At 34.6% G+C, this 22388-nt stretch overlaps 1 protein-coding gene across 1 annotated transcript in view; it reads right to left on the bottom strand.

The window, feature by feature from the left end:
* The window catches only part of LRBA (LPS-responsive vesicle trafficking, beach and anchor containing), a 771345-nt gene that overhangs the window by 503416 nt on the left and 245541 nt on the right, over window positions 1-22388 (bottom strand). Inside the window, exon 35 of the mRNA XM_011973242.1 lies at window positions 15092-15156. Within this exon, the coding sequence (XP_011828632.1) occupies window positions 15092-15156 (65 nt within the window). The remainder of the gene's footprint in view (window positions 1-15091; window positions 15157-22388) is intronic.

Below are 22388 nucleotides of genomic sequence, written 5' to 3'. Positions count from 1 at the left end.
TGGCCAAAAGTTGTTTATCTTTGTAACATTTTCCAGTGCCCTTCACTGGAAACTCACTGGCACTCTGGATCATGTCTTTGATTATTATAATAGCTTCCAATCCAACTTCTTTCCATGAGTCTTACTATTCTTGCCCATTCTTCACTGGGGTCATCTTTCTAAAATGAAGATCTGATCATCACTGTATCATTAACAAGATATCAGTCATCAGCCAGCTTCCCATGATCTACAAAAGAGACCACTTTGCATGGCTTATAAATCAGTCTCATTGTTGTTAAAATTTTATACTCTAAGAACTCCAGGCCAGGAACTACTTTCCCAAACATTACACCCTATTACTATACACTCCTTTGCCACTGTTCCTACTGTCCCGGGAATGACCTCACTTCATATTCCATCTAACCTACCTTCAAAGCTAAACCAAAGTAAAGGTTCACTACAAAACCTTTCCTGATCCCACACCTGCTTTCTCTCCATAGAAGTAATCCCCTACCAAAGTGCATAAGCCTCTTTTTTAGTACTTGTTATTTTGAAACTTTCTGTATAACACATTTTCAATTATGTATTTACAAATCTGTCTTCCATTTGACAATGCACCAACCATTTATAATTTTTCTTTACATAACCAAAGCATAGAATAGTGCCTGATCATTGCTGGGGACCCAGCAGCACCTATAAGGAAAAGAAACTCTTTGAATATCCACTTCTGCCAGTCACTTTTAAGCTGCTAACTGTAAGGAATACAAACATGCATAACACTGTCCACAAAGAGTTCACAATCTCATATGGAAAGTTATAGGACTATATATAAATAGCAAGATAACTGCAAAAAGGTTCTTAAGGTTCTTAAAACATGTTCTTCTCTTAACTTCTGCAATAATATATTTCTTGGTTTCTTTCTTGGTTTTCCTCCTATCTAGCGGATTTTTCTTCACTGTCCCCTTTGCTACATCCTTCGCTGCACTACCTACAAATCTTGTAATGTCCAAGAGCTCAGCTGTGTGTTCTTTCCTCCCTCTAAATTATTTCATCCAGTTCTATGACTTTTAATCCCATCTACATAGTACTAATTCCTGTGTTTATATCTCTAACACTATCCTTAGTCTCCTATATTTCAGACTCACAGAGCCAACTGTCCAACTAAAATCTTAACTTGGATACCCAATAGAGCATTTCAAATCCAACATTTCCAAAGCAGAGCTATTGATTCTACCTACTCACTGCCAATAATACCTCTTCCCCATCACTACCTCAGTTTGTTCCACCACAATAAATAAATAGCACCAAAGTCCACTCAAACTCAAGAAATAATCTTGGATTTTGTCATTTTCTCACCTCCAAATCCCATTCATAAAAGCAAGTTCTACTGCCTTAACTATTAAATACATCACATATATGTTTACTTCTCTCCATCATAATTGCTACCACATCATTCTAAGTCACCACTCCCTCTTTTATAGAATGCTTCAGTAATATCTTCACTGATTTATCTGCTGTCATTCTTGCCCTGTATACTGATCCTATCACAATTCATATTTCTAAGAATGTAAGTCATGGTATTGGGAAAGCTGGATATCAACATACAAAAGAATAAAATTGAGCTAGGCGCAGTGGCTCACACCTGTAATCTCAACACTTTGGGAGGCCGAGGCGGGCAGATCACGAGGTCAGGAGTTCGAGACCAGCCTGGCCAACATGGTGAAACCCTGTCTCTACTAAAACTACAAAAATTAGCTGGGCATGGTGGTGGTCACCTGTAATCAGCTACTCAGGAGGCTGAGGTAGGAGAATCGCTTGAACCTGGGAGGTAAAGGTTGCAGTGAGCCAAGATGGCACCACTGCACTCCAGCCTGGGCAACAGAGCAAGATTCTATCTCACAAAAAAAAAAAAAAGAAATTGGATACTTGTTGCTATGGTTTGAATATCTGTATCCCCCTCCAAAATTCTTACAGAAACCTAATCTCCAATGCAATAGTATTAAGAGATGAGGCCTTTCTGACGTCATTAGGTCATAAGGGCTCCTCCCTAGAGAATGGAATTAAGGCCTTTAAAGAACAGTCATCACACAATGTTTAAGCCTCTTCTGCCCTTTCGGCTTCTACCACGTGAAGACACAGTGCTCAAAGTGCCATCTTAGAAGCAGAGACCCAGCCCTCATCACACACTAAAACCTGCCAGTGTCTTAATCTTGGACTTCTAAGCCTCTAAAACTGTGAGAAATAAATTGCTATTATTTATAAATTACCCAGTCTCAGGTATTTTTTATAACAGCATACAGAGACTAAGGCACTTACATTATATACAAAATTACCTCAAAATGGATCAAAGACCTAAACGTAGGAGTTATAACAATAAAACTCCTAAAAGAAAACATAAGGAAAAGCTTCATGACCCTGAATTTGGCAATGATTTCTAGGATGTAATACCAAAAGCACAGGCAATAACAGAAAAAAAATAGATAAACTGGACTACATCAAAATTTCTGGGCCAGGTAAACCGGCTCACACCTGTAATCCCAACACTGCGGGAGGCTAAAGCAGGAAGATTGCTTGAGTTCAGGAATTTGAGCCCAGCCTGGGCAACATAGTGAGACTCCATGTCTATTTTTAAAAAGATAAAGGAAAAAGGAAAAAACAACAACAATAACAACCTTCTGTGCATCAAAGGACAAAACCAACAGAGTGAAAAGACAACCCCAGTGGCTCATGCCTATCATTCCTGCACTTTGGGAGGCCAAGTCAGAAGGGCTGCTTGAGCCCAGGAGCTTAAGACCAGCCTAGACAACATAGCAAGACCCTATCTCTACACACACACACACACACACACACAAATAGCTGGGCATGGTGGCATGTGCCTGTGGTCCCAACTACTCAGGAGGGAAGTGGGAGGATCACATTAGCCAGGAGTATGTAGCTGCCATAAGCCACTGCACTCCAGCCTGTATAACAGAGACCCTGCCTGTTTCAAAAACAAAACAAACAAATAAGCAAAACAAACAAACAACCCTGTAAGTTATATCAAGCCACTTCTCTATTAAAAACTCTGCTCTTACTGAATAAGGTTTAATCCAAATTTCTTAGCATAGCTTACAGGGCCTTATATGAGCTGAATATTGAATAGTTCTCTTGACATTCCCAAGCCTTACTCTCTTTCTTGCTGATTTTGTTCCAGTCACTCTGGCCTTCAATTTGTTTAAATAATACGCAAATACTATTCACTCCTTATGGCCTCTGCTCTTGCTGTTTCCTCACCTTAAAATGTTGTGACATACATCTCAAAAGGGTTAGTTACTTCTCTTCATTCAAACTGCTTCCCCTTCACAAGATTTTTCTAAACACTCCATACTCCCTAAAAGCCAATATGTTTATTCTCATAACATTACTCTGCTTTGTTTTCTTCTAAGCATTTATTACTATCTAAATTGTCTTATTTTGATTACTTGTTTATTATTTGTTCTCTCCTTTATGACAGCATAGACTTATTCACAGCTATATCCTCAGATTCCAGAATAGTACCTGGCACACGGATTATAATCAATAAACAGATACTGAATGAATGGTAAAAAAATGAGTGCCACAAACCACTCCCAATCTACTTTTTTGTCCTTTCTTTATATTCAAAACCTTAATTCCTTCATATCCATTTCATTCCTCTTTCCCTCTGAGGAATATTCTGCAATTCTATCCTACAAAGACCTTTACTTTATGTCAACCTTTATTTTTAATATCGTTTTTGTAGAGACAGGGGTCTTGTTACGTTTTCCAGGCTGGTCTCGGAAATCCTGGCCTCAAGTGATCCTCCCACCTCAAATTCCCAAGTAGCTAGGACTACAGGTGCATACTATCTAATTTTTTGTAAAGACATACAGGCTCATGCTATGTTGCTGAGGCTGGTCTTGAACTCCTGGGCTCAAGCAATCCTCCCACCTTAGTCTCCCAAAGTGCTGGGATTACAGGATTGAACCACAATGCCCAGGTTATTTTATGTCAGTCTTATCCCTAATGATTATTGTAGATACAGCATATACTTGTTTATAGAATATCTTATAAACATTCTGTTAGAATTATATGTGTATTACTCTATTCTCTCAGAAGATGTGCTTCCTTAACCAGAACTGATTAAGAAAGCAGGGAAGGAAAAAGGAAAAATCTTTAAAAAAAAGAGTAAAAAAAAATTTTTTGCTTTTTTTTTTTTTTTTTTAAATAAACATATCTAACAGGTACTGTTTAGGTAGGCTATACCCCATCATTATTTGATGAGTCGATAGTTTGTGGAAATACTTCAAACCAAATATTCTCAAGCATTTAAATTTATCTAAGCAGTTAACAGCAAAACCATGGAGCTTTTAGACTTAACTGTGTCATAAATTTAAGTTTGAAATATTTTCGCTGCATAATACAAAATGATTACCATCGAACCTTACTTATTTAAAAGAATATCATAAAAAGTGACTGGGATATATGTAAAGTAGTTAATAATACTTTCAGAGAAGAAGGGAAGCATATATATCTTTTCCTTCACAATTTACAAAATGTTTTAAAATCAAAGTATCTGAGAAAGTCCTGACTACATACCTCTCATTGTTTTAAATATACACACAATATTATTTGTCCTTTCATTAAGGAAAATATTAAAATGACTTCAAAAATTAAACTAATTAGATATCTAAACCATTTTTTTTTTTTTTTTTGCTTTTGTAAGGGGTCAATTTTTCTCATCTATATGCTTATTTTCCTAAATATGCAAATTATACAATATTTAGGGACAGCAATTTTATTTAATAGCTGTGTAAACTATCCTTTCAAACAAAGAATTAAAGGTAAATTAAAGTTTTAATTATTATAAACAGCCTCAAAATGTTGCGTTTACTGTAGATTAAATGTCTAAATGCAGAGCATAAAACGATTCACATATTTTAATATTAAGAAGAAAAAACTATGTATAATTTACACCTACAGTGCAAGAAGGAAGAAAAAAATGCTTGTGTCAGCCTTAGGAAACAAACAGCCCTATCAAGTGACCAACTAGAAAAGATTCATCCTAGAGGCTCAATAAATAACAGTAATGATGACAACCATCTCCCATAACTACATTACAGCCCATTGGCCACATCTGATTATACTAGTCTAGACCTTGGGTAAGCACATACACATTTTCACCAAGAGTTTTCCAATATTACTGCTCTGTTTCCTGGGCTTTCTGTGACCCCCATTAGCAGCAACTGTCATTTTTGCTACTAGACATGACCATTGATGGGAAAGGAAAGTTACCACCTTTCTACACTCTAATAATTGAGAATGTGGAAATAATGTTCCTGAATTGGCAATCCTTCTAAATACAGTAATTTCTTTAGAATTAGCTACAGAGAAGGGGATAAATTGCTTCCAATGATTTTCTTCAGTAATATGAGAACTACTAAAGCCTCACTTTTCAAAATATCATCTCCATATATTAACATAGCCTTTATTCTTATACTGAAGAATTATTGCCTAACTCTCCATGTACCTGCCTCCTCACGACATCTATCTCTCTCTGTCTCTCACCCAGCACATCCAATAATTAAGTATCACAAAAATCCCTAAATTGTTCTCTCTCTGCACCTTTCTCAGTTAAAGCTCTCAGTAACAACTTTGAATAAGGGATGTAAAGGCTCTAACATCACAGAATACACACACCTGAAACCTTACAAAGAATAGATTTTGTTGGTGACTGAAAAAATTAATTTAAATTTAAAAAAAAAATTTTAATGGGCTTCATACACATTTAAGGCCAATTTAGATCTTTCTTGATTGAAATTTAGCTCAGGTAGTAGTCACTTTTTCTGGAAGGCAATATCCTTGATCGGGGAGACCACAAGGTATCCATATGCTTTACTACAGTTTAAATGGAGATAGCAAATACTCCATAAAGTTATTTCATCCTGAGAATATAAAACCTTAGTAATTTAATATAAATGTTACATCCTGACATCAACCTGTGTTTCCAAACTTATTTTACATGATAATCCCTAGTTGAGCATTTTAAAACAACTCATGGTATTACAGAGGCTAGAATGGAAGCAAAAGGACCAGGCTGCAAGCCTTTATCCGATTATTTTAGATAAAATAATTTCTTAGGACTATGAAAGAATCTATTCTCTAGAATGTGCAAATAAAGAGAGAGAGAAGATAGTTATATGTAGAAAAGCAAAAATACAGAGAAATGGCTCTCCTGACTCTCCACTTGGAATTCAGCAGATTCCCCTGCTGCACAATATCTACCACCTTCTATCTTCTTATAACTGCCTTTGTCTCTTCATTGTCAGTGACATTGCCTTAGCGATTCATAGAAATTCATCCTTTCAGATTCCACTCTGACCACTCTTATTTAACACTGCAATGTCCTCTGTATCCGATTGTACCTATTCTCCCCCTCTCCTTGTTTTAACTTTCTCATATCACTTATCTGCTGAACATACTATCAACTTTTTAATTTCTTTATTGTCTAACTTTACCAATTAAAATAAACCCTATCAGGGCAGGCATGTCTATTCTGACCATTGCTAAATTCCCAGAGCTGAGAATATGGACCAGCACGTGGCCAGTGTGGATTAATATTTGCTGAATAAAGTGAGTGACTCTATATTCATTTTATTCTTATTTTACTCTTCTCAAAGGTTATGAGAGTTCCTTTATTCACCTATCCCTAATACATATCCATTTTTTCTATAATCATGTTTATTTAATAAACGATCATACTTACATAGAAGCTGTTGTAGTTTTTTAAAATGTATAAGGCTATGAAACATCTACACAAACATAAGCATATTCTACAGGCACGTTATATCCAAGCCATCTTTGCTAAAAGTCATATATATTTGGTCTTGGTAAAAAAAAACATGTCAAACAGCAAATCCTATATAGCGAAACATTTAAAGCTCTGAAATCCAGTAGAATTTAGCATTTTTAGGGAGTGAAAAAGCACCATTCAAACGCACCATTTTTTTTACATAAATCAGAACAAAACAAACTTTAAAAAGTAGCCACAAATCAGCGTGGTGGCTCATGCCTGTAATCCCATTACTTTGGGAGTCCAAGGTGGGAGGATCACTTGAGCAGGAGTTCAAGACCAGTCTGGGCAACATGGCAAAACTCCAACTCCATAAAAAATACAAAAAAAAATACAAAAAATACAAAAAAAAAAAAAAATACAAAAGAAAAAGCTGTGGTGTGGTGGCAGGCACCTGTAGTCCCAGGTATTTGGGAGGCTGAGGTGAAAGGATCATCTGAGCCAGGGAGATCAAGGCTACAGTGAGCCTTGGATATTGCTACTGCACTCTAGCCTGGGCAACAGAGTTGAAACTCCATCTAAAAAAAAAGTAACCATTGAAAAATCATTTAATTATAAAATCCCATATAAAGTGCACAAAACAAGCCTCTATATTCAAAATCTATTAAAGGAAGTATGTTAATGATAAGCTGAAATCAAGCTATAAAATTAAAAATAAAAAATAACCTGACTATGTAAGTACTTTAAACCAGAACATATGAATAAAATAAATAAGAAACATATGCTTATCCTAATTGAGAGAAAATTCTAATCTTCTTTGATAAGCCATTACACTTTCACAAAATGATAAACATTAATTTAAATAATCTAATCTTTAAGAGCATATACTTCATTCTAAATCACCCAGAGAAACTTCTATACCAATACAATCCAGGATTGAAGTAAACAGAGATAAAGACATGAGCCCAGGAGTTAAGAGGTTGCAGCCTGGGTGACAGAACAAGACCCTGTCTCAAAAAAAAAAAAAAAGATAAAGTCTCTGCTCAACTAATCCATTGTTGATCTCTGACTCTACCCCAAAAATAGCATCATTTCCAAACAACTGTTTACAAGATGCAATTAAGCAGAACACAGTGACTCACGCCTGTAATCCTACCAACTTGGGGGACCAAGGTAGGAAGATCACTTGAGCCTGAGTGACAAGGCAGGAACTTATCTCTTAAAACAAACAAAAAAATTATAATAAAAAAATTTAATTGGCGCTTTTCTATAAAGTATCTTCCTACATATATAATTTTAAAACTGAAACCAGAAAAAGCATATGGCTCTTTAAGTAACACTCAAGGATTTCCAAGTGATAATCTCTACCTCAATTCAAATTTTATCTTCCACTGATACAGATGAGAATATATTCTAGCCACACTGTTTACTTATGTGCAATAAATACCTTTGTCTTTTTATCAAAGGATAACCCAGATCTAAAACACAAGTGCTCATGGCCAAACAGGGTCTAAATGAAATGTTTTCTGGCCTCTCTCCCTCTCTCCCTTTTCCCTCTTCACCTTCCCTTCTAGTCATTCTTCTTCTCATTCTGCCAACATTACTGGTAATTATGCTATTTAGAGAAGTAAAGACAAAGGCTGGAGCTGCTAAATGAATGCTCAGAAAGAAGGCATGCAACCTAAGCAGATTAATTTTGAAGACAGACCAGTGTATTAGTACTCAAAGCATTATGTCTTTTATGTGGGCTATTCATATATTTGGATACAAGTCTGAGTTACTGCTGTAATAAGCAGACACTGACTGTCCCTAGAGGATGATTAAGCAACATGCCCAAAAGTATGTGGGATAATCTGCCCTTTCTGTGCTTTCCAAGGAAGGGGGAAAAAGAAGAGTCACAGCAGCACGTCTAAAAGTAAAGTTGTAGGAGGCTATGAAAGTTCTTAAAATGTGTTTTTATTAAATTAAACACAAAACTACAATTATAGGTTATTTTAATTATTTACATATTTAACAAATTACAAGATTCAAGATGAGAATTTAATCTTAAAATTTTTACCAAATATTATACTTTTAAACTAGGTTTCATAGTCTACTACTTCCCTGACTTTTACTATCAAACATTTAAAAAATTAACCAATAAAACTATGCCTGCTTTTTAATTTAAAATATAAATGAAATAGAAACAATGAGAGAAACTAATAAAAACATTAATAAAACTAGAAACAAGAATGAAAGGAGGCCAGGCACAGTGGCTCATGCCTGTAATCCCAGCACTTTGGGAGGCTGGATGACTTGAGCCCAGGAGTTCAGCACTAGCCTGGGCAACAAGGCAAAACCCCACCTCTATAAGAAAAAAAAAAAACTAAAAAAGTAGCCAAGTGTGATGTCCTCAATAGCAGTCCCAGATACTTTGAAGGCTGAGGTGAGAGGATCACTTGAGCCAGGGAGATCGAGGCTAAAGCGAGTCGAGACCATGCCACTGTACTCTAGCCTGGGCAACAGAGCAAGACCCTATCTAAAAAAAAAAAAAAAAAAAAAAAAGACAGAAAACTGATAGAGGATTTACACTGATTTTTCAAAATTCTAGAGGTTAAGAACAAAAAGAGCACTACCTAAATACATAAAATATTCATCATTCTCTCTAAGAGACACAAGTCATAAGACAGGAGACCATCAACGAATCATTACAAATTTCACAGAATAATGTCTCAGAGCAGCTCCCTTGATCACAGCTACCTAGAACAACATCAGGAGCTTAAAATGCTCTAAAAAGTATTTGGAGGGATCACAAGCAAGCTGGCAAGAAGAAAGGAGGCAACCTAGCAGCCAGATCTATTTCTGCCAGCAAAATTAACATCAATACTGAGACACTAAAATTTTTTGCAAGTAATATCACCAAAACCTCCAAGAAAATAAGAATAAAAGGGAAAATAAGAACTTGAAGCCCTTTATTTATCCAAATAAGAAAAAACATACAAGATTCATTGGCAAAGAATTGAGTTGAAAAATGTAAGCAACAGTGTTATGGAATTTAATTAAATATATGTTTCAATTCAATTCAGTTTCAATTAAATACATTTGTAAGGTGAAGAAAAAAATAAGTAAGATAAAGACAAATCAAATACACAAATAAATCAATTCAGGTCCAATATACATAAACAATGTAACCTACACCACACCTAAATTTGGTATAACACTGAACCCTCAGATTTCATTCAAGAGGGTCAAAGGGAGCAGTAATAACTGTACATTATTTTCTGTTGATGTGGTGCTACAGCATCACAGACTCTAAAAGGTGGCTTTAATATTCTTTAAGTTCTTTAAAACTATTGATTTAAAGAAAGTTGTGCCTTTCAAGAATAAGAAAATTCTTTTAGATCTATCACTTGCATATTTAAAACATAAACGGAGGTGGTGATAATAATGATTCAAGATATCATAAAACACTCATAAACAAAATTATCATTCAGGAATAACAATGTTCTTGCTCATAATATGTGAAAATTTCATTTTTTAACTGAAATCTTTTATTGTAAGTATATGTATTTTTTTTCTCTTTTAAGTCATCAAGGTTGTAACAATTATGTCAGTGATTATCAATTATTCTAGCTCTATAAATTTGTTTAAAATGGAGTGTTGTTTACATAAAAAATACCAATAATTGAACTCAAAATTACCAAAACAATGTATTTAAAAATATCTTATTAAACAAATGTAAGTTAAAGAGACCATCAGCAAATCACTATAAATTTCACAGAATAACATCTCATAGAGCAGCTGTCTTGATCATAGCTACCTAGAAAACATCAGCAGTTTCTACCAAACAACAATCACTTATGTCTGAACTTAGTAATTGATTTGCTAATGATACTCTTCAAGTCTGTTAGACCTTATGCTGTAGTCTGTCTATAAAGGTCTTCATGTTATTTACACTAATAAAACATTAATCAAGGGCAAAATTTATAGCAGCTACGCTATAAATGAGGTCAAGGCAGGTCAGACTTACATAATAAGAAGAAAAAAGGTTAGTCTTTGCAGTAAAAAGGAAAATCCTTATTATTATTCTTCCTGCCCCTGGGATTAAGTCTAGTAGTCAAACACTCCAAACTACTTCACAAACACATCTATTCCTATGAAAACTCATTTAACCTCAAGGCACTAAATATTTATAAAAGGAAAGCCAAATCCACTGATTTACAAAAATAACCCACTAAAATTTTCCCTTAAAATATATTCTACACTGTAAATAAAGAGAGAATGAAAATTTCCAATTTTACCTCCACTATTTTACTAATCACTCTTAGCTTCCACCACTGTTTATTTCAAACACTTAAAAGATAAAGGCTGAGTGTTCTCTATAGGCTAAGCAGTGAAGTAAAGAAAAGAGTTTCTAACTATGGGAGGCTAAAAAATCTAAACAGAATAAGAAAAGCAAAGGCAAAAAGTCAGAGAAAGGGTACTATGAAAACGGTAACAGATGATATAAAAATAAATTTTTCAAACAACTGTTTCAACAAATTTTCAGAAATAGCAATAGCCAGAGTATTAGCATTTGTGCCAGTACCTTCAAGTCTCAGTTCCCACAGAATAACACAGGTCCAACAGACACCTGTATATGCAGTAAAGTGTGTTACAAGAGAGGAACTCTGAGCTTATGGCACTTGAATCTTTTGCGATGGCCAGTAGGTCTGTTGGTCTTTGGCTCAGAGAGAGACATTATTATACTAGACAGTAAATGATCTTGCTTTGTTCCAAATGGAGACACTATTTCTATATTCCGAAGATGTCTGATATATAAAGATCTTTGAATGGTAATGCAAAACAAAGGCATTTGGTATCTCTACTTACAAGGCCAAAAATCTTAAGAGTGATGCCTGGCTTTAAACCCACATCCAAGCCATTAGGATATCCTGTCAGGTCTTATCTTCAAAATAGGTTCACAATCCTACTACTTTTTACCTCCTCTACTGCTAGCAACCTTGTCCCAGTCACCATCATGTTTAACCAGAATTACTACAATAGCCCCCTAATTGATCTCTTTGTTTTTTGTTGTTGTTGTTGATTTGTTTGTTTGTTTTTGAGACAGGGTCTCATTCTACTGCCCAGGATGGAGTGAAGTGACGTGAACACAGCTCACAGTGACGTGAACACAGCTCACTGCAGCCTCGACCTCCTGGGCTCAAGTGATCTTCCTGCCTCACCCTCCCATGTAGCTGGGATCACAGGTGCACGCCACCACACCCAACTAATCCTTTTTATTTTCTGTAGAGACAGGGTCTCACTATGTTGCCCAGGCTGGTCTCGAACTCTCGGGCTCAAGAGATCCTCCCACCTCGGCCTCTCAAAGTGCTGGAACCAGACATAAGCCACTGCTTCTGGCTGATCTCTTCACTTTTATCCTTAAATTCCTACATGCATCAGTCATAGTAATTCTTTGTCCCCCAAAGCAGGGTCTTGCTCTATCTCCCAGGCTACACTGTAGTAGCATGATCACAGCTCATTGCAGCCTCGTCTTCCTAGACCCAAGGGATCCTCCCACCTGACAGCTTTCCAAGTAGCTGGTGCTACAGGCCCCTGCCACCATACCAGGTTAATTGTTCGCTTTTTTTGTAGACAGAGTTTCACCATGTTGCCCAGGCTGGTTTTGAACTCCTGGGCTCTAGCAAGTCACCCACCTCAGCCTCCCAAAGTGCTGGGATTACAGGTGTGAGCCACTGCACCCATCCCAGAGTGATCTTTTTAATTCATAAGGGAGACTGTCTTCCTCTTCTCAAAATCGTGCAATGGCTGTCGTTTCCCACAGAATAAATTATAAAGCCTCTACACAAAATCTTGCCCTATGTTATATCTCTGACCTTACTTCCTATTTCATTCTACTTTAATCACTCTTTTCTTGCTATATTGGCCTCATTCCTCAAACACACTACACAGGCTCTCACTTGTACACTGGCTGTTCCCTATGCTTTTCCATACATGGCCCTTTAACTGACTCCCTGTGTTCTTCAAGTGCTTGCTCCAATGTTACTTTCTCAATGAGTCCTAATCCTGCCACTGTATTTTAACTACAAACCATACCAACCTTTTCTACTTCCTTCAAAAATTTAATTCCCCTCATCTGCTCCATATTTTCTTTTCTCATAGTACTGACCATCATTCACATATTATATAACCTATTTATTTTTTTATTGTTCAAAATCTGTCAATGCCTACTTGAATACACAATCCATACACAAAAAAAGAATCTTTATCTATTTTGTTTATTGCACTGTATCCTCAGTAGCAATAATAATTCCTGGGACATAATATATAATAAATGGATGAGGAATTGAAGCTCAAAAACCAAAAGCACTTGCCAAGTATCAAAGCTGAAACCTGAACCCAGGCCTATCTTCAAAGCCAATGCTCTTAATCATAAGTCTATGTTGCCTCACCTATTAAATGTAACAGTAACATACATAAGTAAGGGTAGTTACATTTAGTAAAGTCTACAATGATCAAAATCACCTCATATAAATTTTTCTTTAAAAAGCCCAGGAATTACACTTCAATAAACACTAAAAATTATAAAAAATCTGCTCATGGGTGTTTTGCATTAAGCAGAACATTTGTATATTTAATCAACTGCTCCAGTTACCTCTTTTTCTGTATATAAACTTCAGTATCAGCCAATACCTTAGTGTTGAAATCAGCCAAAAGCTATTTTTCAATAACTATACACTTTGAAATGTTTACTAAAAGGAAGAGTAAAGAATTAGTCATTATTTTATTCATTGCCCTATGAATTAGTAATCACTGCTATAAATCTATATCAGTTTTTATTGATCACCTACTACTTGCCACATTCTACATGAAAATGTAGCTCTATTTTTCATATAGATCATTGTAGTAACCTTGCTACTGTTGTTCATTTCAATCAGATCTTCCCTCCTTCAACCTATCCTAAATAATTCTGCCAGTTAGTCTTTCCAAGCCCCAAATATCACAATGACTTCTTTTGTTTGAAATCTTCCAAGGTTTCCCACTCTCTTGAGGAATCTAGATGTCCAATTCCAACACCACCTCTCCAACACACACACACACACACACACACACATACACAAACACACACGCACACGAATATCCTAGATAACTTCCCACATTACAATGCCTTCAGATATTCTGTTACCTGTGTTTGAAACATTTTTCACACAAATGTCCTCCAATTTTTCCATAACCTCCAATTTTCTAATGTTTACATGACAAATCATACTGATCCTTGAAATGCCTCTCAAGAATCATGTTTCCTGGTTAAGTTTTAAGCACCCTGTACTTACATATTTCCATCACAGAATTCAGCATGAAGTATTATAATTGCAGGTTACTAGTCTGTGAGCACCTGTAATTATTTCTGAGGGAAAGGATTTTAGTAGTATTTAAAATCAAATAAAGTTACGAATACTCTTTTCTCCCTTTTCCATAACATTTATGAGAGATAGAGAGCAAGCTTTCATTCTTACACGCAAGTTCAAATAGTTATCAAAGGACTGATAGGGTCAATCTTCCAACAACATTACCCAAAACACTAATCGAACACTGCTGAAACAGTAAGTTTGTTCAGAATACTATCTCAAAGGGGAGTCAGTAGCATCTTTTAATCTATACTCTGGGTCTTCAGTTCCATTAATGCAAAATCAGCTACTACAAATCAGACAAAAAGTGATCCACTTAATCATTTCCTCAATTTCTTTTTACCTTTTAATTCTTTCACTCTTTTACATTTGTTTTCTCCCTTTTATCTCTCTTTTCATCTCTGCACTTTCTTCCCTTCTTTTACCCACCACTGAATTTTCATTCCTTGAATTCTTCTGTTTCTGCTCTTTAAGTGGAAAACATACCTACTTATTTCGTCTATCACCTTTCTCATCACATCACATTTCGAAACCTGTTCCCTCTCCCCTTACAGTCAGCCTGTGATATAAGAAAGATAATATAGACATCTAATTCTAATTATTGGCTCTATACACATAAAGGAACTTGATAGGAAGTCCAAATAAGTATAGCTTTTCCTTATACCTGCAAATAGAATTATCAGTTTACTTTTCCCAAACTCAGCCACACATATTGAAAAATAAAAATTAGAACTGTATCAGTAAGCATGTCTCTAAAGAAAATTATTAAATGGTTAAATATTAACAAATACATAATAATTGATATATCAGAGCTCCATTACATTACTGACTGAACAAATAGTAAACACAGAACCCTAAAATATCAATGCCTATGGGAAAAACACAAGATTTTAAAGAAAAATACAAAATGAATTAAAATAAAATAGATTACCTTCCTTCATTGACAAGTTCGATAAAAGCAAGGCCTGCGTTCTTCTGAATAGAATTTTGCCACTCCTATAAAAAAAAAAAAAAGCAAAAATAGCTGAAGAAATGTCACTCAGTAGGTTATTTTAAAACAATAATAATGAAAAATATCACCCATATCAATTTCATACCTAACTCTTAAAAGTTATTTTAAAACATATGAATAGGTGATACTGACACTAAACAAGCTAGCAACAATTTGATTCTATGTAAATTAAATGAGCCTATCTATATTTATCTTGCCCTTTTCGTTCTGTAACACGATATACTAATTTATCTAAAATAGTTGGGAGTTGGGAAAGAAGGTAACAAAGAAAACCAAGGACAAATAGATATTTTTGTTGTGGCTTTGTTTTTTGATTTTTTTAAAAGATATATTATCCAAAATGAAGAGAAGAAACAATTAAATAGTTCAATAACCCTAATAAAAACAGCATAGTTCACCATAAAAATTGATGACTAGCAATTGAAAATAAGATTAGAAAAATCAGTGAATTGAGCTAAACCAGTTTTGAGTTAGAAAACTATAATTCATTACCCTACGAATTAGTAATATCTGGTATAAATCTACTAACTATATTTTTGATCCATTTGAAATATATCCATTAAACTTTATCCACTAAAAAGCAATCCATTAAAAAGCCTAGGAATGAAATCAATCAATAGAGTATGTACAAATGAATATTTTAATCCTTATAACAAAATACATACATAATAAGCATTAATACAATAAGGAAAGGCCTACATGAATTGAAATATACCTAGATTTGAAAAATGCCAGTAAATGCACTTGTGTGTGTGTGTGTGTGTGTATGTGTGTGTGCGTGTGTGCATGTGTGTGCGTGTATGTATGTGTGCCTACATAAACACACACACAGAGATTTTTTTTTAAAGAACTGGAAATACATACATAATCTTCCTATTTCTTAATATTTAAGGAACTCTTTGTATTCTAACTACATAATATCTCTCAACTAATCTTTCTTTGTCCTTTCATAAAACCCAAATCAAAAGGCCATGTCTGGCTACTTATCACTGCTCACCAGAAAACCATATTCATATTTTCTGAGTGTAATAACTCCAAGACTTTGAAATTCCAGGCAATTTCGCCCTAATGTCTATTCTGTTCCACTCCAAATTCTTTTCTTTTTCAGTTTCATCCTGTCTCTTCTACATTCTCTTTTCTATGTCCACTTTTGTACTACCTTCTTTTGTGTTTTGAAAAACTCAAGGTGGTTCTTGAGATTAAAACAATCACACGACATGATTTTGTCAAAGAATTATATTTTATGAACAGTGTTAGCATAACTGTGCTAACAGAAAATATACAGTAGAATAAAAATTAAATAGAAAATCAGTAAGACATTGGAGGATAGTCACTGTCTAGAACCAGCAGAGAAGAAAAGGTAATGTATTCTTAAGGAATGAACAAGAAACAAAGTCATAAAATCCATGTTCTTATTCTGATACTAACAAAATATATCCTTAGGCAGATTATGCTACATCTGCAGGTCTTAGATATTCTCTTTTAAAAGTTTATTCTAGGTATAATTTTTATTACTCTAAAATGTACTAACATTTAGAAATTCATGACTTGTAATTGTATAATATATGCTCTCTGAAAATTCATATTGAATTCATATTTTACCAAAACTGTAAAACAGATATTAATTTTTCTAATGAGGAAAAAACAAACCAATATAAAACAGAAATATGAATTTAATTTAAAACCATTTTCTTTCCATCAAAATAAAATGAAGACAAGTTGTCCAAAGGGAAGCAATCAAATTCCACAAGACCATTTTCTTGAGAGAAGGGCAAGTGCCACAACTTCCTCTCTTTTCAAAAGGTAGGAGAATGATTTAAAAAAGCAGAAATCTCCAATTTTTTTTTTTTTTTTTTGGTACAGAGGGTCCCACACCTAACTTCCCAAGCACAGCACAGAGAGAATAATAAGACTCAAAGACTTACCCTAAATTTAGTAATGCACAAGAACAGTAGAACAGAAACAAATTTAAAGACAGATGGACCTCAACTAGGAAGATTCAAAAAATTATCACAGAAGGATGCAGAAGCAGCTTAGGATTTAAGAAGACGAAGAGAACGTAACTGTGACCTTTGTGGATAGGTAGCAAGTGATCAGCAAGAAGTATGATGCCTCAAGAGATGCCACAGCCAAACAACACAAGCATATGTTCACTCCTCAGCTCTTATACCTAACATAATATTCTTGGAAACCCAACTAGAAATTTAACATAATACAAGAATAGGAAGGAAGGTGAGACCTCAAGTTGAGTGAGTTTTCATTTACATCATTTAACTTACAGAAAATTTCAAAATAGAAACTTAAAGAAGAAAATGAAAAAAAATTACTTTTCTTGCTAGAAAAAAAGAAGCCAGTAATTACAAAGGAACTAAAATTCTATACATAAATCTTTAGTCATTTTACTTTTATAAGTATCCACTGTCAGGAAAAAAGTCAAGAATGTCCCCTCTCACCACTATCTTTCAACATCATTCTGGAAGTCTTGGCTAATGCAGTGAGACCAAAAAATGGATAAAAATTGAAAAAGAAGAAATAAAACAGTCTTTGCTGATGACATGATCATCTATATAGAAAATCTTAAATAATCTACAAAAAAATCCCGGAATAAGCAATAAATAGCAAGGTTGCAGGATACAAGGTTAATATACAAAGTCAACCACTTTCCCATGTATCAGTAATAACAAGTCACAGACTGGGATAAAATCACTTGTAACAGGCATCCGATAAAGAATTGTTGTGCAAAATATACAAAGAACTCTTAAAAGTCAACAAAAACAAACAATAACATTAAACAATGGGCCAAAGACTTTGACACTTTGACACCAAGGAAGATATACAAATGGCAAATAAGCATATGAAAGATTCTCCACTTGTCATCGGGGAAAAGACTAGATACCATTAGACACCTGTTAGAATGGCCAAAATCCAGTACACTGACATCACCTAATACAAGGATGTGGTACAAGAATAAATGAAATCTCAGTCTTTGCTGGTAGGAATGCAAAATGATGCAGTCTCATTGAAAGACAGTTCGGTGGTTCCTAACAAAACTAAACCTACTCTTACCATAAGATCCAGCAATTTCACTTTTTAGTGTTTAACCAAGGGAGTTGAAAACTTATGACCACTTAGAAATTTGTACATGGAGATTTATAGCAGCTTTATTCATAAATGCCAAAACTTAGAAGCAAACAAAATGTCATTCAGAAGGTGAATGGACAAATAAATTGTGGTACAACCAGACAATGGAATATCATTCAGTGCTTTAAAAAAAAAAAAAAAAAAAAAAAAGAGCTTTCAAGCCATGAAAGGACATTACTAAGAGAAAGAAACTAATATGAAAAGGTTACATACTGTATGATTCCTACTATACAACATTTTGGAAAAGGCAAAACTATGGAGAAATGTAAAAAGATCCGTGTTTACAGGGGTTAGTGGGAATGGAGGGGAGCACAAAGGATTTTTAGGGCAGTAAAACTACTCTGTATGAAACTATGATGATGAAGACACACCATTATGCATTTGTCTAAACTCACAGAATGTAGAACACCACAGTGAACCCTAATGTAAACTATGGACTTTGAATGATAATATGTCAATGTAGGTTCATTGACTATAACACACATACCAGTCTGGTGAAGAATGTTGACAAGAGAGAAGGCTATGTGTGTGTAGGGGAAAGAGGAACGTGGGAAATCTCTAACTTTTGCTCAATTTTGCTGTGAACCTACAACTGCTCTAAAAAGTAAAGTCTTTTAAAAATTAGTAATAAAAAAGTATTTACTAGTACTATTTTTCTCAAATCCATTTGGTCTGATCCAAAATTGCATTGGGAAAGGATTTTTGTTACATAATTCAGACAAAACTCAAAACTACACATGGATGAAACAGGTAACAGCAGGAAGACTCATACATTAAGTAGGCAGGTAAAGGGTAAACATCATTGAGATTTTCTTTTCATCATATACAGAAACTTTTACTTACATTGTCAAATCAGAAATTGTGCCATTTAGATTTCACAAAGATTTTACGTAGTATTATTGAGGTTAGACTGAAAACAAGTTTAAAGTTAGTATAACTATCAAAACTTAACCACACTAAAAATTTTAGAACCTAAACTTATCTTGGTATGTCACATGAAATATTTCTTTTCAACTAAAAACAAATTAGACATGAAGGTACATATATAATTGAAGAAGTTCAGTGTTTTATGGAGGCTCGGAAACTCAAATTTATTACTAGTAATACATTATGCTTCTGGTTTTCTTGAGGATCATCTATAAACCCATATTTGTTAACCTTCAGTAATTATTACATAATAACCTGAAATAAAATGTTCTCATTAATTTTTTAAAAATGGCTAAAATTAGGAATAAAATGAAAATACAAATCTTACACTTTTGGTTATTGTTAAAAATTATCACAAATCTCAGGAATATCTTAATGTTTCCATTTCTCTATAATACAGTCCTAATTACTAATTATTATCATTTAATACCAAATGCCAGATATACAAATGTATACTAAAAAGAATAACCTATATAAAAAGAATCTGAAGTCCATGAGAATATTTTTTCAATTTGTTTATAATCCAGGTGTTAGTCAAAGCCAACAAGTTTTCTCCATAATAAAACATTCTCTACAGTAATTCACAGAAGTTGCCAAAACTAAAAAGAATATTCATGAACTATGCTATCCTAAACCATTTTTCTCCACTTCAGAAACAATCATCAAGGAAGGTGTTAGGCTAAACAATTTCATAAACCACAGTTCAATATAACCCTTAGTGAGTTTTAATAGTTAAAAGAAAAGCTTAATGGTCATCATCTTTCATGATCATTTCAATATTTCATCACAGTACTTACAATTACATAGTGATGCAAAATGCATAGTACATTTAAAGGTCTTGGTTATCCTTTTCCCAGAGGTACTGATGAAAAACACGTTAAAAGCCTCAAATCCAACCACTAATGCAACTAAGTAATTTCAAAACACATTTCAGCACTTTGGAGAGGAAGAACTCAAAACAAAACAACAGAGTCAATAATTTCATACCTGTTCCCAAGCTGTATTTAATTGACTATCACTTCCTAAGGCCGTAATTGTTGACTAGTCAATTTTTACTAAAATATACTCTTAGCTTACTGATGCTTTTAAGTCACACAACAAAAACAATGAAGATAATACATATTAGTGAAATCTACTACACAGATCTCCACCAAATGTCAAAACTGTATTCTTGGTGGTAATAGTTAGTTAGGGGGACAAAAGACTTCATTAACCTAACATTGTCTATTCTTCCCTATCCTCAACAAATAAATATAGAGAAAAAAGATATCAATTAATGTGCTATGCATTTATTTAAATTATTGTAATAAAATTCTAATTTCTTTAGACATGATCCTGAGTTTTCCATAAATTCAATAATCTTCTAGAACATATTTTAGTAACGAACACACTAAATAAATTTATCTCGATTTTAAAAGTAATTCCCAAATATTAGTATGTTCTAAAGCAGAAAAAAATCAGGTCACAGATTTAAAAGATTACATATAATCTACTCTGCTATCATTTTATTTTGTCAAGCAATTAATACTGAATAACGTTAAATGCAGTAGCAATTGATTCTGGCAGGCAGATCTGTAACATAACTTTTAGTATCAAAAAACATTTTTTTGGCCAGGCATGGTGGCTCATGCCTGTAATCCCAGTACTTTGGGAAGCCAAGGTGGGTGGACCACGAGGTCAGGAGTTCAAGACCAACCTGGCCAACATGGTGAAACCCCATCTCTACTTAAAAACACAAAAATTAGCTGGGTGTGGTAATGCACGCCTGTAATCACAGCTACTCAGGAGGCTGAGGCAGAAGAATCACTTGAACCTAGGAGGCAGAGGTTGCAGTGAGCCAAGATCACACCACTGCACTACAGCCTAGGCAACAGAACGAGACTTTGTCTCAAAAAAAAATTTTTTTTCTTTTAAGAGAGGTAGATAATGAGTGACTTCAGGTTAAACATAGTAAATCTGAGAATAAAGAGGAAGAAACAGTATATGAGATACATCAAGAAATTTATTTTACAACCTGGAAACACATGAGTTAGTAGTAATAAATGCGCTTAGAGGACCAAAGAAAACAAACCTCTACACAACAAAGTAGAGGAATCAACATGAGAACGGAAATCAATGCTTGTCACAAAACTCCAGAAAAGCTAGGAATTGAAGGCACTGAGTACATATGAAGGTGGCTGAGGCTAAGAGCTGTAAGTTGGTATAAAAAAAAAGTTAGAATCCCAAATCTTCTTCCAAAGCCATGTAGCCATCCTACCATGGTAAACACTGGAAGTCAATTTTCCAGAAAAGTTATCATTAAGGAAATTATTTTTAAAAGCTATAATGAAAAAGACAAGATAAATTGAAAGTATACATACTGGACTATGACACTCTGAGTGATACCTGAAAACTTTTCTGAGAAAACTGAGAAGCTAGAATAAAAGGTAAGGCTCTACGAATGACAAAGGGAACTCATGCATCACTGGTGGACAACTCATACCCAGACATACAGATTTTCTCTGTGTTATGTTTAGGAATGAGCAAATTGCCAAAGTTAACCAGACATTTGAGGAAACCCTCTTCTGTGATGACAGACACCAAAGCAAACAAGCAGGGGAGAAAAAAAAAACTCATAGAAAACAGACAATATTGTTAAGAGGATGAAGAAAAGAAAATTAAAATACAATTAAATATCACAGGAAAATTTTTTTTAATTTCATCTAAAATAACAAGATAGAGATTTTGTTTTATCAAGCGCTATCTCTTTTTTTTTCTTTTCTTTTTTCTGAGACAGAGTCTCATTCTGTTACTCAGGCTGGAGTGCAGAGGCGCGATCTCGGCTCACTGCAACCTCTGCCTCCGGGTTCAAGCGATTCTCCTGCCTCAGCTTCCCGAGTAGCTGGGACTACAGATGCGCATCACCATGCCCAGCTAATTTTTTTATTATAATTATTTTTAGTAGAGATGGGTTTTCACCACGTTGGCCAGGCTGGTCTCGAACTCCTGACTTCAGGTGATCCACCCACTTTGGCCTCCCAAACTGCTGGGATTACAGGAGTGAGCCACCACGCCCGGTATATCAAATGCTATTTCTATGCCCCGTTATCAATCAGGATTCTTCAGAGAAACAGAATGAAAGGGGGGAGAGAGAGACACAGAGAGAGAG

Source organism: Mandrillus leucophaeus, unplaced genomic scaffold (genome assembly GCF_000951045.1).
Source record: "Mandrillus leucophaeus isolate KB7577 unplaced genomic scaffold, Mleu.le_1.0 Scaffold136, whole genome shotgun sequence".
NCBI classification, from domain to species: Eukaryota; Metazoa; Chordata; class Mammalia; order Primates; family Cercopithecidae; genus Mandrillus; species Mandrillus leucophaeus.
This window is presented reverse-complemented; position numbering and strand designations above follow the sequence as displayed.